Source organism: Balaenoptera acutorostrata, chromosome 4 (genome assembly GCF_949987535.1).
Source record: "Balaenoptera acutorostrata chromosome 4, mBalAcu1.1, whole genome shotgun sequence".
Classification (NCBI taxonomy): Eukaryota; Metazoa; Chordata; class Mammalia; order Artiodactyla; family Balaenopteridae; genus Balaenoptera; species Balaenoptera acutorostrata.
Window position 1 is genome coordinate 148,067,065 of NC_080067.1, and position 18,146 is coordinate 148,085,210.

The 18,146-nt window shown below is 49.8% G+C and overlaps 1 protein-coding gene across 4 annotated transcripts in view; it reads right to left on the bottom strand.

Annotated features, from left to right (window-relative positions):
- PRDM15 (PR/SET domain 15) overlaps window positions 1-18,146 on the bottom strand; it is a 60,607-nt gene extending 42,461 nt beyond the window's left edge. For 3 of the 4 annotated variants that reach the window (XM_057545919.1, XM_007198487.2, XM_057545921.1), the window contains exons 1-4: window positions 18,078-18,146; window positions 3,831-3,876; window positions 3,210-3,303; window positions 1,594-1,747 (exon numbers count right to left, since the gene is read on the bottom strand). In XM_057545919.1, coding sequence (XP_057401902.1) covers window positions 1,594-1,747; window positions 3,210-3,303; window positions 3,831-3,867 — 285 coding nt within the window. In that variant the 5' untranslated portion in view covers window positions 3,868-3,876; window positions 18,078-18,146. The remainder of the gene's footprint in view (window positions 1-1,593; window positions 1,748-3,209; window positions 3,304-3,830; window positions 3,877-18,077) is intronic. The other variant, XM_057545920.1, reaches the window with a different exon arrangement.

The following is an 18,146-nucleotide window of genomic DNA, read 5'->3' on the forward strand; positions in this document are numbered from 1 at the left end:
GGGACACTTGAACTTTATACCTGGCCCAGGTGTCATCGGGACACCTGAGTTCTACACGTGGCCCAGGTGGGAATTAGGATGCCTGAGTTCTACTCATGGTCCATCTGGGCGTCAGGACACCCAAGTTCTTCTCCCAGCTCTGTTGCGAGTATGGTCAGTGACTTTAGCAAAGTTCCTCGATCTTTATAAGCTGCCCCCTCATCTGCAAAGCAGCACCATTGTTTTATGGATTAAATGCAGGCAGGGACCAGCGGAGAGGCTTGAATATTTTGAAGTTCAAAGTAACCACATGGAATAGGGGGTTCCTGTCTGCCATTTTCTGATGCAATCATTGCTTCCTCGTTATAGGAAGAAATCTCCCCCCTCTTCTGGGCTTTTCCTGTAGGGGCTCCCCACTGCTAAGAGCTAGAGGCCCTCTTTGAGGATGGAGCACTTGGAAGCAAGGGGAGGGGGCAGAGGGGTCCACCAGGTGCCTAACGACCCTGAGCCGGTGTGGGAACTTCTCCCTTGCCCTCCCTCCATGGGCATAAAGCTGCCCCCAGCACCCAGGTGCCCCCAGCCCCAGGTGAGCCTGCGCTGGAAACAACTCAATATGAGACACAGACCTTCAGAATCTGAGTTGCTGAAAGAAACCAGAACAGGCACAAAGGATTTTTTCAAAGGGGCCTCGGCCAACCTCGGGCCCACAGCGATTATGTGCATCAGCCCCAGGCTTCTTTACATCACTCCTTCACGTAAAATAACGTTTCTTTCTTTGTGAACAAATCAAGTGCCTTTCCTTTCGCTCTGCTGTGCTGAAATCTGCCTTGTAAACTCAGTTCTCCAAGGACTGGCGAAACTCCGCGGTCACCTAGATCATCTCTGTTCTGAAACACGTGGGTCTCTGCTAAGGGTTTCCAGGGAAGCTCACCTCTCGGGGTAACCGTTGCCCGACCAGCACCTGTTCCTCTCCGTTTATTTCACAGGTGTTTTTGAAGGCTGGCTGAGGTTGGGCGCGTACTGGGTGCGGGGACAGAGCTGTGACTGACACCCACGTCCCTCGCCTCACGGCGCCTCCATGGGTCTCACTTTAAGTGATCCAAGCCCTCCCACCGATTTCCTTCCATTTCGTTTTTCTCAGTGTCGTATAAAAGCTGTCATTTTCCAGCCTGATGTGCTTTTCAGAGCTGCCAAATTTTGCACTGGCCTCTCATCAAGGCCTCGACAAGACGCCTTCCTTTCAAAAGAGCCTTGCAAAGTATCCTACACTCTGCACCGGTGTGAAAATACTAACGCACCCCTGCAAAAATACTAATGCACCCCTGTAAAATCCAAAGAAAGCCCCCCTCCTAAAGCCTGCACTGGGGGTCTACTCTTGCGTATGTTTTAAATAGACTCTCTTTAACGTTTTGCAAAATACTAACTTAACTCTTGTGATATAAAAGCAAACTAAAAAAAATCTGAACATTGTCTTGGAAATTCAGCAGAACTGTAATACCTAGAGCTGTTTCCAAGACATTTATGAATCACTGGAACTCAGCGGGCATCGCCCCATCTGCACGAGGAAGGTCACAAAGCAGGGGTTCTGCCTCCCCCACTGGCCCCAGCTTTTACCTTCAATGGAAACGCAGACTCCTTCTCCCATTTGGCGACTCTCCTCGACTCAAATGGGCCAAACTGCGTGCGCTTGACGAGCTGGGTCACAGCAAACACCCCCTCGGCTCCATCTTCCAGGCGTCTGATCTCCAGGTTGGAGGGAAGGGACGACCTAGAAGTAGAACAAAGCAACAGACTCTCGGCCCCGGGCATCCACTGACCGAGGTACCACCCACACCAGGGGACAAGAGAGTTAGGATGACGGAAAAGGTCGCTCTCACTGGCCCCCAGAGTAGGCGATAGAGGGGCGTTGACTCGAGGATGCGTTTAAAATCCCCGCCCAGGAGACAGAGCCGATGCGTGTGTGTGCGCGCACATCCTAAGTGTGGGCTTCAGTCGGCCAACAGAGAGAGGAGGACCACAGAGGGACCACAAAGAGGTGCTACGTGTAAAGTACCACGGGGAAGACAAGAAGTGCCCCCGCATCCCAAAGACCAGAAAAGCATCATTTCCAGCCAGGTTGCACTGGGCTGGTTTCATCGAGGATGTGGCCCTCCTGAGTAAACCCGGAGAATGTCAAGGATGGGGCACGCGTGCCAGCGGGAAGGCAGGTGGGCTGGGACCCTGCGAGAGCCAAGGCCAGGGCCAGCCTGACCCACGTCGGGAGTGGGGCGGACCCCCAGGGCGCCTGGAGCACACACCCCTCACAGGAGCGAGCAGGGGGGCTGAGACGAGGAACCCATCACAGAGGGACCGATGGCTCCCACGGGAACTTTGTGGGCAACAGGCAACCACTGAAGGTTTTTGGAAGAGAGCTCATCAGATCTGTACTTCAGGTGAAATTAGTAAACTCTTTGCTTTGTGCAGGGAAGTCACAGTAAGACAAGTAAATAAAGAGGCTGGGAAAACCAGTTGGGCGGCTTCTAGGAACAGCGTTGATTAGATGGCAATTTTAGCGCCACTACATGCCAGGCCCGAAATCAGGTGTAACGATCACAGCAACTTTCCAAGGGGCAGTTATTCTCTCCATTTTACAGATGAGGCAACTGAGGTGCAGACGGGCGCACGTCTCGTCCGGGTTCAAACAGCTACTACGTGGTAGGTGGGGCTGTGCCCCTCCCCGCCAGGGAAACGTGGGCTGGCAGAGCTACGGAGCCCCTCGCCAGATCTAGGTGCTCGTCCAGAAGCTGCCACAGCTTTGCCTGGCTGCCCGCATCCCCGCCCCCCCCCCCCCCTTGCCCACAGAGGGCACTTGTTAGACGGCAGGCCTGGGCTCGGACCCCAGGGGAGACTGAACAAGCTCGGCCACGGCCGCTCAACGCACAAACCCACTCAGCCCATCAGCTGAACCAGGAACTGGATAAAAGACATTGACGCTGAAGTGTCTGCAACAAGCCTTGACGCATCCTGGCGGCAGGAGGCTCAGCTCACGGTGGGACGGAGATTTCGGACGGCCTCACACGTGAGGACAGCCCTTCTCACCGAAGTCTCCCCCACTTCTTCTTTTGCTGTCCCCCCCCCCCCGCCCCCCCTTTTCGTAGACACGCAGGCCACCAGGCTCTTGCAGCAGGTGACACGCCGAAAACCCTGTTTGCCGGGCGGGACGATAAAAGCAGCTCAAGGTGGTCACTCACCTTGCCCTGCTTAACACAAAGGAGTCTTTGACCATGACCACTGGGCCCAGCTCGGGACATTCAGAGTCGTGGTACTGGCTGCAGTCTTCACACCCTGCGAACAGACATCCCGGCGTCAGAGGGGGCGTTGAGTGGGGAGGGAGATGCCCACAGATCATCACGCGGCCTGGGGGTAGGCGACAGTGCTCCCCACGAATGCAAAAAGAGTGCAACGCAGGACGTGCGCCCCCAGGAGAAAACCCAGCTCCACGGCACGCTGCAAAGTAGGCCAAGTCCGCTCTGTGGGGACGGAGGACAGCGGTGTCCCCAGGGAATGGGCGTAAATGAAAATTCACCAACTTAGCCTGTTTATCATAAATCTAACATGTTGTAAACCTCTTTCTAAAACCTGGGGTTACTTATCTGAGTCAACCGCCACCCCTGCTGAGTGCCCTTTGCCGGGAGTTCTCAGAAAGATGATCCTTTTAAAACTGTACCCGGCAGCACATTTCTCGTGTAATAAATCGTGGTTCTTAAAACAAGTAAGACCACGTCTAAAGGAGATAGCTCTTCTCTACTATAAAAACCAAGCGTGGACGTGGCTTTGCCTTCCATGGTGAGGATGGGCCACGGGCCACTTACAGATGAACATGATCTCCTCGTTCCCATCTTCAGCCATCGCCACCACCTGTCAGGACAGAGTGCTGCGTTAGTGATCAGCTTTTGGCCAAAGGCATTTTTAAAATTGAAGTATAGTTGATTTACAATGTTGTGTTAATTTCTGCTGTACAGCAAAGTGATTCAGTTACATTCTTTTTCAGATTCTTTTCCATTGGCGTTTTTAAAGACAGTTCCTGCTAATGGCCCCCTCGAGCCTGTGAAGGGACTGACTTTGTGCTTTTTAAGAAATTTTTTATTTTATTTTATTGGTCCTGCCACGTGGCTTGCGGGATCTTAGTTCCCCGACCAGAGGTTGAACCTGGGCCCCTGGCAGTGGAAGCGTGGAGTCCTAACCACTGGACCGCCAGGGAAGTCCCTGACTTTGTGCTTTAAAGGCAACAGGCAGCAGGGTCCCCTTTATCGTGGGTTCGGGTGGGGACCTGGAAATGTTTTCTAACCTAGAATGATGCTGCTTTTCAATAAGCCATTGATGTGAGTGGCTCTGAAATAGGACGTCTTCATGAACTCAGGCTTTCAGCTTTCATATCAGCCATCCATTTTCATTTGTAAAATAAATATACCACTATTTTAAAAAGCCAGTTTTCACACTGTTGCTTCTATTTTTTCCTCCCTCACGGGACTGTGAATTCCTCCAGGGTAATCACATCTCACGCAACCTCCATTTTTTTCCACCTGCTAACCTGTGCGTGACGCCAAATTTCTCTCGGGGGGACTAAGCACCGCCTGACATGATGGAGAAGAGCCCGCCTGCTCTCCACAAAACCTTTATCACAACCAGTCGCTTCTATCTCCTATTCAACCTTGAGGTTCACCTCCATAGCGGGCAGCTGCGCTCAGGCCCCCTGCATATTCGTGGGCGATCTGGACATGTTCAGATGGGGCCTCAGATTCCCGATCTATACAATGGAAATTAAAATGCCCACCTCATGTAGTTTTGGGGGGAGGATAAAGTGAGATACACCCCGTATGTGCCACTCAATAATCATTCCTCTTCCCTCCCACCCCTCCATCCCCAATTAAGCTAACTCACATCCTTCCTGCATCCCACTCCTGGCCAAGCCCGAGTGTATCACTAGGGACCTTTCTGGGGAAGTACGCAGGCCGGCCCTCCATGAATGCCGATTCCACATGCCCTCTGCCCCATTCCCATCCCGGGAGCTTTTGAAGAATGAATAGCAGACAAATGCAAAGTCCAAATGAAAACTGATTTGCTGAACACATGATTAGTTGAAAGGTCCACCAGAGAAGAGTGAATTAGTTATAAGGAAACAAGGCAGAGAGATGGCGTTTCCAATTTGCCCCTAAAATGCCAAGGACCAACAACCAGGGCATATTTTTTCCCCAAACACAGCACAGTTTTTTCTGTTCCTGGGGACACCCCTTTACGTTACACGATGCCTCATGTGGCCTCAGCACGTTTAACTTGGTGTTTCCTGGTTGATGGGCTCCACGGGTGGGGTCAGGGGCCAGTCTGGAACGGGGGCAACGGCTGGTCACGGAGCAAAAGGAGAAGAGGGACAAAGAGACAGAGGAAACACATGAAAACCCGCTTTCATGAGCTGCTGAGGTGCCCCCAGGAGCTTGAGAACCGTCTGCCCATCAGCAGGAACCCACTCTACCCACCAACACCAGCTCACGATCAAGGAAGTTCTGCAAGAACAGTGGGTTCTTAAGGGAGCCCTCAAACTGCCTGCAAAGCTGGCAGCATCAGAGGGTGCAGACAAAGGGAACAGCTCTGGCCTTCCTCGTGGCCCAGTGTGGCCGCCTCCCCTGTGCCTGCCTCTGGTCTGGCCTCTCAAGGCTTCCATGTCTTGGCTATTGTAAATAGTGCTGCTGTGAACACTGGGGTGCATGTATCTTTTCAAATTAGAGTTTTCTCTGGATATATGTCCAGGAGTGGGATTGCTGGGTCATATGGTAGCTCTATTTTTAGTTTTTTAAGGAACCTCCATACTATTCTCCATAGTGGCTGTATCAATTTACATTCCCACCAACAGTGCAAGAGGGTTCCCTTTTCTCCACACCCTCTCCAGCAACCGTTATTTGTAGACTTTTTAAAGATGGCCATTCTGACTGGTGTGAGGTGGTACCTCATTGTAGTTTTGATTTGCATTTCTCTAATAATTAGCAATGTTGAGCATCCTTTCATGTGCCTATTGGCCATCTGTATGTCTTCTTCGAAGAAATGTCTATTTAAGTCTTCTGCCCATTTTTGGATTGGTTTGTTTTTTTGTTATTGACTTGTATGAGCTGTTTGTGTCTTTTGGAAATCAAGTCGCATTGTTTGCAAATATTTTCTCCCATTTCATAGGTTGTCTTTTCCTTTTGTTTATGGTTTCCTTTGCTGTGCAAAAGCTTATGAGTTTGATTAGGTCCCATCTGTTTATTTTTGCTTTTATTTCTACTGCCTTGGGAGACTAAGAAAACATTGCTATGGTTTCTGTCAGAGAATGTTTTGCCTATGTTCTCTTCTAGGAGTTTTATGGTGTCATGTCTTATATTTAAGTCTTTAAGCCATTCTGAGTTTATTTTTGTGAATGGTGTGAGGGTGTGTTCTAACTTCACTGATTTACATGTAGCTGCCCAACTTTCCCAACATCACCTGCTGAAGACACTGTCTTTTCTCCATTGTATATTCTTGCCTCTTTTGTTGAGATTAATTGACTATAGGTGTATGGGTTTATTTCTGGGCTCTCTATTCTGTTCCATTGATCCATATGTCTGTTTTTGTGCCAATACCATGATATTTTGATTACTGTAGCTTTGTAGTATTGTCTGAAGTCTGAGAGTTATGCCTCCAGCTTTGTTCTTTTTCCTCCGGATTGCTTTGGCAATTCTGCATCTTTTATGGTTCCATATAAATTTTAGGATTATTTGTTCTAGTTCTGTGAAAAATGTCACAGATAATCTGATAGGGACAATTAATCTGTAGATTGCTTTGGGTAGTGTGGCCATTTTAACAATATTAATTCTTCTAATCCAAGAGCAGGGGATATCTTTCCATTTCTTTAAATAATCTTTAATTTCCTTTATCAATGTTTTATAGTTCTCAGCATATAAGTCTTTCACCTCCTTGATCAGGTTTATTCCTATGTATTTTTTTGGGGGGGGGGATGCGATTTTAAAAGAGATTGTTCATTTTTTACTTTCCCTTTCTGATATTTCACTGTTAGTGTGAAGAAATGCAACAGATTTCTGTTTGTTAATCTTGTATCCTGCTACTTTGATGAATTCGTTTATCGGTTCTAGTAGTTTTTGTGTGGCACCTTTAGGGTTTTCTATATAGTATCATGCCATTTGCATATAATGACAATTTTACCTCTTCCCTTCCAGTTTGGATATCTTTTATTTCTTTTTCTTGTCTGAGTGCTATGGCTAGGACTTCCAATACTATGTTGAATAGAAGTGGTGAGAGTGGGCACCCTTGTCTTGTTGCAGACTTTATCAGGAAGTCTTTCAGCTTTTCACTGTAGAGTATTATGTTGGTTGTGGGTTTGTCATAAATAACTTTTATAAAGGAGCCTCTTGAAGTCTGTGTTGTGCTGGCAAAGTCCCTTTGGTGTGCAGAATGCTCCTTTGCAGAAGGGAAGTCCAGTCTCCAGACTTCTCCAACAAGTAAGAAATCCCAGAACAAGGGATTGTAAATAGTACTGTTGTAGGGAAAATGACAGAAAAATATTCAAAGTGTGAGATGCAGCCATTTTAACCACCGATCCTGGGGAAACTTACTTATACCAGTGGTTCTCAGTGTGGTCCCTGAACCAGCAAACAGTAGCACTGGCAGCACCTGGGAATTTCTCAGAAATGCGAATTCTTGGGCCCCTCCCCAGACCTGCTGGGCTGGGGCCCTGCACTCTGTGTATTTGCAAACCTCCAGGTTATTCTGATGCAGCTCAAGTCTGAGACCTGCTGCTTAACCTTCAATCCTTTTAACACTTACATGATTCCTACCGCAAAAAGCAAACAAACTAACCACAACAGTGATCACTGGGGGACCACAGTAATCATGTCAGGAAACCAGATTCGTCATGAGGGTCAGTTAGGCTTAGACCAGGAGTATCTGTGTGTAACTTGGTGGGAAATGGGGAGCGAGGGGAGATCTGGGGCAGATGTTCTCTGTGACAGCTGAGGTTTACTCGGCAGCCCCCATGATTACAACTGTTAAAAACAATTCTGAAAAAGAAGACTAAAGTGAGAGAAATCAGTTTACCTGTTTCAAGCTTAATTATAAAGGACAGTAATAAGGACTTTGGTATTGGTAGAGGGACAGACACACAGATCAATGGAAATGGAGAACAGACTCACAGAAATATGCTCAACTGATTTTGGACAAAGGGGAAAAGCAGCTCAGTGGAGGAAGGATGGTCTTTTCAGCAAACGGTGCTGGGGCAACTGGACATGCAGAGGCAGGAAAAAAAAAAAAAAAAAGAACTGTGACCTCACATCCCACACAAAGATTAATTCATAATGGATCAGAGACTTAAAACAAAACAGTAAATTTTTTTTTAGAAAAACAGGAGAAAATCTTTGAGATCTAGAACTAGCCAGTTTTTGACTTGTCACCAAAAGCAGAGTTTATTAAAGGAAAATTGATAAATGGGACTTTACCAAAATTTAACATTTTTGCTCTACAAAAGATGCTGTTAAGAGGATGAACAGACAATGTAAAGACCAGGAGATATTTTTGCAAACCACGTAACCATATGCAGAATATGCAAAGAACTCTCAAAACCCAACAGTAAAAATGCAAACAAGCCAATTAAAAAATGGGCAAAAGACATGAATAGACATTTCATCAACAAAAACACTGGAATGGCAAATAAGCACATGAAAAGATGTCCAACATCATTAGCTGCCATGGAAACGCAAGTCAAAACCGCAAGGACACCACTACACACCTTTCAGAACGGCAGGATGCTGGCGGGGATGAGGAGACTAGGACATCTGTGTTCGCTGGTGGGAGTGGAAATCCATTTGACAGTTTCTGATAAAACCAACATGGCCTATGACCCAGCAATGGCATTGGTGGGCGGTTATCCCAGAGAAATGGAAACTTACATCCACAAAAAACCTGTACACGACTACTGAGGGTAGCTTTATTCCTAACAGCCCAAACTGGAAACAACCCAGAGTCCCTCATTGGGTGACTGGTTAAACAATCTGTGGTCCATCCACAGCCTGGAATACTAATCAGCAACTAAAAACATGAAACTACTGACACACACACAACCGATCTTGATCAATCTCCAGAATGCTGCTGGGTGAAAAAAGCCAATCCTCAAATGTTATATGCCGTATGATCCCATTCACATAACATTCTTGAAATGACAAAATTATTGAGAAGGGGACTAGAGCACTGGTTGGTGGGGGTAAAGGAGGGAGAGGGGTGGGAGGAAAGGGGGCACCAGAGGGCTCCTTGCGGGGCTGGAACATTCTGTATCTGGACTGCATCAAGGTGACCATCCCTGCTGCCACCCAGTACTGGAGTTGTGCAAGATGGTACCACTGGGGGAAACTCGATGAAGGATACACGGATCTCTCTGTGTTCTTTCTTATAACCACCTGGGAACCTACAGTGATCTCATCAAAATCAGTGAAATCAAATCACTGTAGTTCAAAAGCAACTTCCAGCACAATGCGTGGGAATGGTCTGGATCCTGGGGGAGATAAAGCACATATGACTTTTATCGGACAACTGGGTATCTGAATACCGACTGGATATCTGACCAGATTTTGACCATATTAAGGAACCAGTATTAAATGTTTTAGGTGGGTAACAGTACTGTGGTTATTTTTAGAGTCCTTCTCCTGTAGAGACACAGACTGAAATATTTACAAACGCAATGATGTGACCAGGGTTTGCCTCGCGGTCCTACCGGTGGGGAGTGCTGGACGGGGTGGAGGCGGCAGCCAGACCTGGGCAACAGCAGCCGAGCTGGTGATGGACACGTGCGGTCGGCTGTTGCCTGCCTGTCCACTGTTTCGTGTGTTCATACTAAAGCTATTTGTAAATGGTGCCGACACACTCTTTCCAGGTCCTCCTCTTCTGCTGACTCTGAGTCCTGCCCCCAAAGCCGGCCTTGAACGCACGCCAAGTCCACTGAACATCTTTTTCTTCACCTCACTTGACCTCTGGGTCACACCGGATGTGGCTGACTGCCCTCCCCTCCTCCACAGCCACTCCTCTCCTGACCAACCGCACTGAGCTGCTCTCTCCTGGTGCTCCACCCCCCTGGGGAATCCTCCTCCACCACCCGATCGTTGTCTTGGCTCCCATGGGCTCAGCACCGGCCCCTTCTCATCCCTCCTCGTGCTGGACCCTCTTCCCAGGCAGTCACACCTGCTTCTCTGGCTGATGCTGATACCACTTGGGTGCCGGTGACTCTACTCGGGGTCCCGCATGCACACCCAGCTCCCCGGCTGCACCTCCGCCTGGAAGCCCGCAGCAGCCCAATGCACCAAAACCAAACTCCAGGCCACTCCCAGCTTCCCTGCCTGGTGCTCCGGGGGCCACGGGAGGCCGAGTCTGGCTCTCAGGCAGGTGGTCAGGGACCAGGTCCCCTCCTACGGCTGCGAACGTTCATCACCCAGAACTTGGATGTAGGCAGACACCCTGCCGCCACCCGCAGCTCAGACAGCCCAGAAACCTCACTGGACCGTTGTCAGTTTCACACAAATTTTCTATAAAAACACAGTGCAGTTCTACAGATCACCTGCCACTGGCAGTGTTCCCCAGCCTGCCGCTGGCCACCCGGAGAGGAAAGAGAGGGTAAGACGAGCCTCCCCCGCATCCCAGCACAGACCAGCTCGATCCAGATTCCCCAGGAAACAGGTCCCGGAAGGGGAACCATACACCAAACGTGGGACAGAACACTCTTTACAACAACGATCGCTCAGATTCCAAGTCCTCAAAGTGCCTCCTGTAGGTGATCGGACAGTGTTCCTCCTTCCGAGACAGGCTTGCTTCACTCAGCATCACGTCCTCAAGGTTCATCTACGTTGCACTGTGTGTCAGAATGGCCCTCCTATTAAAGGCTGAATAATACCCCATCGTTATTCACCTGTCGATAGACACTTGGGTCGCTTCCACGTTTTAACTACTGTGAATGAAGCCGCTATGAACAAGGGGCAAATACCTCTTCGGGTCTCTGTCTTTGACTCTTTTGGGTCTATATGCAGAAGTGGACTTACTGGATCATACAGTAATTCTACATTTAATTTCTGAGGACCCACCATACTGCTTTTCACGGCATCTGCACCATCTTCCATTCCGTCCACACCCTCGCCAACGCGTGTTATTTTCTGGGTTTTTTGACAGTAGCTGTCCTAGTGTGTGCAAGGTGAAAAGGAATTTTTTTTTTTTAGGCCTCACCACGTGGCACGTGGTATCTTAGCTCCCCAACCAGGGATTGAACCCTGCGGTGCCCCCTGCAGTGGAAGCAAGGAGTCTTAACCACTGGACCACCAGGGAAGTCCCGATAAGGATTATTTTTAAATGTGATCTGCAGAAGCTGGGGTTTAGAAAAAACAATCAGATTTGAAACACCGGAAAATGAAAACTTCACAATTTTAAAAGACAGGTAGCTAAAAATAACTCACAGAAAAAGGCGTTTTCAAGAAGGTTGTTGATATAAGTGTGAAACGAAGGTTATCGCTTGTTTGTTAATCTGGCTGGGCCTTCCCAGGCCGTCCCTGGCCTGCCTATGTGATGGAGGGGGACGGATAAAGGACAGAGGTGATGAAGGCTGAGGTCCTGCAGGTTTGCTATTGGCCCAGATGACTTAGCAGTCCCTCCTTGTCAGTGACCAAAGCAGCAGTCTCAACAGAAATATAAGGTAAGCCACACGTGGAATACTTTCTAGCTCTTTAGTTTTGAAAGAATTACAGGAAGTTTCAAAAATAGCACAGGGAGGTCCCCTGAACCCTTCACTCGGTTTTCTCCAAGGGTTATATCTTACATAACTATGTGTATCACATACATAGTTGGAGAGCGTAACTGCAGCACACTCTCAAAACCAGGATACTAACCTTGGCACTGTGCGTGTGCACGCAATTCAATGTCTTCTCATCACAGGTGTAGGCTCATGGGACCACCTCCACAATCCAGATTCAGGAATGTTCTATCACTGAAAAGACCTCACTCATGTGCCCTGTCCCCTGACCATAGTCACACCCTGTCCCCTGACCATCCCTAACCCCTAGCAACCACTAATCTGTTCTCCAACTCTACAAATCTTATCACTTCAAGAGTGTCATATAAATGGGACCACAGAGTATGTGGCCTTTTGAGATTGGCTTGTTTTCTTCACTCAGCGTAATGTCCCTGGGTTGTTACATGTACCAATAGTTCATCCCTTTTACTGCTTCTCACTCCATGACGTGAGTTTAACCACTCACTTACTGAAGGAGCCTTGGTTTTGTCCCCATTTTTGGCTATTACAAATAAAGCTGCTATGAACAACCGTGCACAGGTTTTTTTGGACATAAATTGACATTTCTCTGGGATAAATGCCCAAGAATGTAATTACTGGGTCCTATGTTAGGTGGATGTTTAGTTTTTAAAGAAACTGCCCCACTGCCAACGTCTGAAAGATCCAGTTTCTTGGCGTCCTTGGCAGCATTCGGTGTCACCGTGTTTTATTTTAGCCGTTCTCACACGTGTGCAGTGGTATCTCATTGTGGTTTTAATCTGCATTTCCCTCATGGCTAATGACATAGCACATCTTTTCCTGTGCTTATTTGCCATTTGTGAATCCTCTTCGGTAAATGTCTCTTCGTGTCTTTTGCTCATTTTCTAGTTGGCCCCTTCCTGTCCCACTGCCCTTCAGGTCTGACACTGGTTGTGTGGGCCTTCCTTCCACTGTCACCTGGGATTCGTTTGTCCTCTTGGGTGTGGAGCTCTTGTTTCCTGAGCCCCCGTTGCTTCCATCTTCTTGGTTTATTCCTTTGATCTGGGGAGCACATTTTCCAGTAGTTTCCTTAGAATGGTGCCTGGGAGGTAAATCTCTTGAGAGGACTTGCCTGTCTGCAAATGTCTTTACTCCAATCTCAGGGGCCAGCTGCTTTGCCTGGTACGCGGTGGTTTTCCTGCAGAAGGTTGAAAGTGAGACTCCATCGTCCTCAGCTTCCAATGCTCCAGCTGAGGAGTCTGATGACTTTCCAGCAGGCAAACCCTCTGTATGTGACTCCCTCCCCCCAGATCTCTTAGACTGTTTTAGCTCCAGGGCCCTGAAGCCTCACGGTCTGCCTTGGTGCTGAGCTCGGGCTGGCCCTTTCAACCTGACTCTCCTGTCCTCCAGTCCTCAGATTTTCTTGTGTTATTTCTTTTATAATTTCTTCTGTTTCCTCTTTCTGAACCTCTCAGTTTCATCAAAGATGACATCTGTTTTTCTGATTTTCACATCTGGTTCTTTAGGAGGGATTTCTGAGCAAAGGGGGCAAGAGAGGTCTGCATTCTGCCATCTCAAAAATGGAAACTGAGTTAACATTGACCTTCTCAGGCTGATGAGAGCTCTAACGGGCAATCATCTTTTGCTTAACAAAAAAAAAAAAAAAAAAAGAGGGGAATGTGAGGCCTGATTCTCACTTAATAGGCCTTGTGAGACAGACAAGATATTTTAAAACTAGGCACCCCGGGAGCTTTGGTGGTGAAAAGATCCTCACACGTTCTCAGCATAAGGGCGAGAGCACAGTGGAAAGAGAAACCACAGAGAACAAAGTCCAGAGAAGTCGGATGTGCAGGAGAAAGGGGCCCAGAGGGATGGGGGAGGGGGGCGGGGGGCATGGAAGCAATGGATCAATGAACAGAATTGAAGCGTCTTGGTCAGAACAGATTTTGTAAACCTCTTGACTAAAATGGCACCAAACCGCACTTATGTTTTTGGTCACAATAAAAGGCAAACTTACTATAACTAATTAGCATATATATTTTTAAGCTTACAAAAGGCCAAAGGCCTTGAGTTACAAAACACTGGGAACCCTCCGTCCCCAAGACAGACTCTCTGTCCAGCAGGTAGGGCCCCTTCCCCCCGACAGCGAGCAGGGAGTGACAGCCCTGGCACCTCATCCCCTGCAGGCCCTGCACACGAACCATGATTTAGGGACACTCGAATTATAACATTTGCCTCTGGCCTCATCATGGTGGAAGGCCATTTACTGAGGGTTTTCTGATGGTACCTGCAATATTTCAGCGCTTAAGCTGGAGAAGCAGATGGTGCTGAACGTTGAAACAAGTCAAACGGAGCCCTAACATCCAGCACCCCTCAGGCGAAGAAAGCCGTCATCTCTGGGAAGCCCACGCTTCAATTTTCTGTAAGTTTGCAGAAACATGACCCCACAGGCTCTGGGAGACTCCAGGGGAGCATCCAGAGTTGGGCTTCCTCAGATGCTATTAGGAGGAGAGGCTTCAACTGGGCCCCCACTGTGACCCTGAGCTGTCCCCCGTGCCGTGACAGCCAAAGGTTCCTCACCACCCCAAAGCATCCATGAACAGCCTCCCAGCCGCCATGACCCCCTCCTCTTGTTTCCTCCTCCAGAAACTCCCTCCACCTGCCAAACTCCTACGTAACCTTTAAAACCTAATCCAAATGGCCCCTCCTCTCCAAAGCCCTCTTGGCCACACCTGTCACTCACCCCACAGGCACACTGCAGCTACGTCTCCCCGGGAGGCCCCGCCCCACCTGCACCTCCCTTATTACACACCTGTCTCTGCTGCAGAGTTACGCCCCTGGATTATTCACACCAGCCTTCAACAGAGCTCACTCGTGAAAACAAAACAGTTTTAACTGTGGCTCTAATGCCGCACTTCCGTCTCCTTTCATTGCAAAAATCCTGGGAGGGACTCCAGCAGCTTCTCTCTTGAATGGGAAGAACTGCCCTCACGGCTCCACCAAAGCCCTCCACTGTGGACGGCCTCCCTTTCATCGCCTAGGCAGCATTCAACCCCTCCCCCTGGAAACCCTTTCCTGCGAGGTCTCCTGGTCTTTCCATCCCGACCGCTGCTCCTCCCGAGGCCCCTCTGTGTTCCCATCTCAAGCCGCCACAGTGGGGCAGCCCAGGCCGGCTCTTCGGTCCTTTCTCCATCCAGACCCAGCATTGACCCGCCATCACCCCCCATGCCCAAGTCCACCCAGGCCCCTGAGCCCACCTGACGCATGGTTCCATGACCGACCTCTTTGCCAACAGTCCCACAAAAGGGTTTTACAAAATGCTATTTCCTGCCCTTCAGCTGACAGTGTAAGCTGCTCAGCCTTACTTTAAACAGCTGCAAGGGACGTAATCTCCAGCATATTATGAATATTAACTTCTTAAAATAAAACTGCTATTGGCTCTTCTAAACACATCTATTGGAATCGAAACACCACAGCGTGATACCCACTGCCATCCAGTCACAAGGCATGTGGACAAGCTCTTCTTCATCTGTCAGGAGGCTCACGGCACTTCTGTCTTTACCATCGTCTGTTTCCATCACCACAGATGTTAAACCCAATGTGTTATGTTTGTGCTTGAAATGACTATTGATCACCTTTTATGCATACAGATCAAATTAGTCTTGATTTCCTATGACCATGAGTTTGTGCTAATTTCTCCTGGACTACGCTATCGTTCCAATAACTGGGACACCACTGATCAAAATGGAAATACTGGCCACACTGGTGAACAGTCACCTAGCACAGAAGCTGGGTTTAATGAGATAAATAGGACGTTTCCGCCAATCCAGTCACGTATCATGGAATTCAATTCAATTCAACTCTGTTCCTACCCTTCGTTTTTACAGATATGAGTGCAGGAAACCCTGCTCCCACAGACAAGTAGTTGGGACGGAAGAGCTTTGTTATAGTCGTCGCTCAGCAACGACCCCCTGCCGAGGTCTCCCATGCACCGTGACAGCCACGTATTTGTGAGCTGACCACGGCCCACACCAAGACTGGGGCTGGGGATCGCCATCTTCTGGACAGTGGTGTCCGCTTGGCTCTCAGGGTAAACTCTGAGTAGAGTACAGCCTGTGCCACCCTCCTGTGCTGCCCCAACTCGGCCACACAAAGCTTGCTGCCACCCCAGGGCCTTTGCACTTGCCACGTCTGCCTGTGACACCCTCACCCCAGATCTCCACTGAGGGCCTCGCAGCACTGGTTTCCACTGAAATGTCGCCTTCTCAGACAGACCTTCCTGGTCCCCACTGCCCAAGTGTGCCTACCCCTGCCCATGCCCCGCCTCCACCTGTCACCCTTCCTGCCTTCTTCTACATACTCTAACCACTGCCCACCTCCCTCCCTCCAGAGCATTCGGTCTACCAGGCAGGGCCTTCCCTCTCGCCCTCTGCAGCGCCCGGCACGTGATAGCTGCTGGGTGGATGGCCGACGAACACGCGCGCGCGTGAACCATGTGAGATGAAAGACAGGCATTGCCATACGTCACAACTGTGGAAAGGAGGCTGAGAAAGCAATTTGAGTCCTTGTCCACAATCTCAGCCTCTCAAATCACATGTGCAAGAAACAGCTGCCTTCAATCTCCCTTAAATCTGCAAAATGGGAGAAGTGTTCTTCCCCTGGCCTTCTACACAGATGATGATATCAAAAGAATGATATATGAGAGGTATATCCCAAGCTAACGGAGTACTTTCTCAAATATAATTATTCCCAGAAAAGCTATTAGCCTTGTAATTGGAGGTGATTTTTAAATTTACTTATTGGTCTTCTGGAAAAAATAACTATTCCTTCTGCTAACAAAATCGAACATATTGTATTCTTTGTGGGCAGCTTTTTTGCAAAAATATGAATCAAAGATATAGGAGAAAAAACCTTTATACAGGATAAATCTTACTATCTTTCCCTTTCAAAATTCAAACTATAGTCCTATTTCTTAACCATTCACCATAAGGCAGTGATGTCAAGGAAATCCAGAGAAGCAGAGTGGAGCCATGAAAATGTGGAAAATGTGAAAATGTCCAGGTTTGAAACAAAATACGGTGGTGCTGTGTGTGTACTGGGGGTGATGGTGGAGGCGGGGAGACTAACTTATAAAAACAAACTGTCTACATCATTACACTCTCCAGGGAGAGTTCTCACTGTTGCCTTTGAAGATCTGTCACAAAACCACTTGCTCATTTACTTTTCGTCCTTAAAAATACGTCCAGGAACCAAGCTGGGTTTCTCCAAATTTATCTGGTGAGTCCAGATTCTATGAGAGTGGCTTAAGCAAACATGGTTTTTGTGGGTTGGCCGCTTAAATATGTACACAGGTGCACGTGTCTCTGATCACACACTTGTTTCTACCATTTTAATCTACCCTTGGTGGGGTAGGGGGGCAATTGCTGAGCTTCTGTGGGAAAAAAAAAAATCTCATCTACTACCTTAAGAGCTTAATAGAGATAAACACATAACAACTATAGCTATCAGCACGGTGGATATTTCCATAATGCGTTTTCACTTGTCTTCTCAAAGCTGACCTTCATCGCGAATACCCGTCCCCTCGCCAAAGGCCACACGGCCGGCTGGTCCACCTGTCCGCGCCAGGGCGGGGCCAGCGCGCCGTTTCCCAGCACAGCCACCCACCCCGAGGGCGGGCACATGTCACCTGTCCACGGATTTCACTACCTTGCCTCTGCCACCCAAGGGTTTACACAAACAGGATGCAGGGTGCGCGGGGTGGCGGCGGGGGGAGGCTGGACAGCCCCGTCGCCCGAATCGTGGGGTCTGCCTTGCTAACCGCAGGAGCGGGGGGTCCAGGGACCCTCCCCATTCGCCCCCGGGGGCTGGGCCCAGGACGGGGGAGAGTGACATCACGAGGCACCATCGGCGACGAGGGCGCCCGGGGGCGGGACCGCGGGCCGGGGGCCGGGGGCGGAGGACCCCCAGCGCCGCGCCCACGGGCGATCGCGGCCCCGGCCCCGGGCCCCGAGCGGGCGGGCCGGGGAGAGCGGGCGGCGGGGCCCGCGGCGGGGCCGGCGGCGGGCGGGCTGGCGGCGCGCAGGGCGATCCCGGAGCGGCTCCGGGAAATCCAGCCGGGTTTTGACTCCGATCGCCCACGGTGCCCGCAGCCGGCGAATGTAACAAAGAACAGGCGGCATGGCGGCTGGACCGGGGCGGGCGGCGGGCCGGGCGGGGCCGGGGGCGGCGGGCCGGGCGGGGGCGCGCGGGGGCGGCGGGCCGGGCCGGGCCGGGGCGGCGCGTGCGGGGGCGGGCGGTGGGCGCGGGGCCCGGGCTTTACCTGCCTTTGGAATGTGCAGAGCGGGATCGGATCCGGACTCCGGGTTGCGATCCGCTCCGGAAACTACGC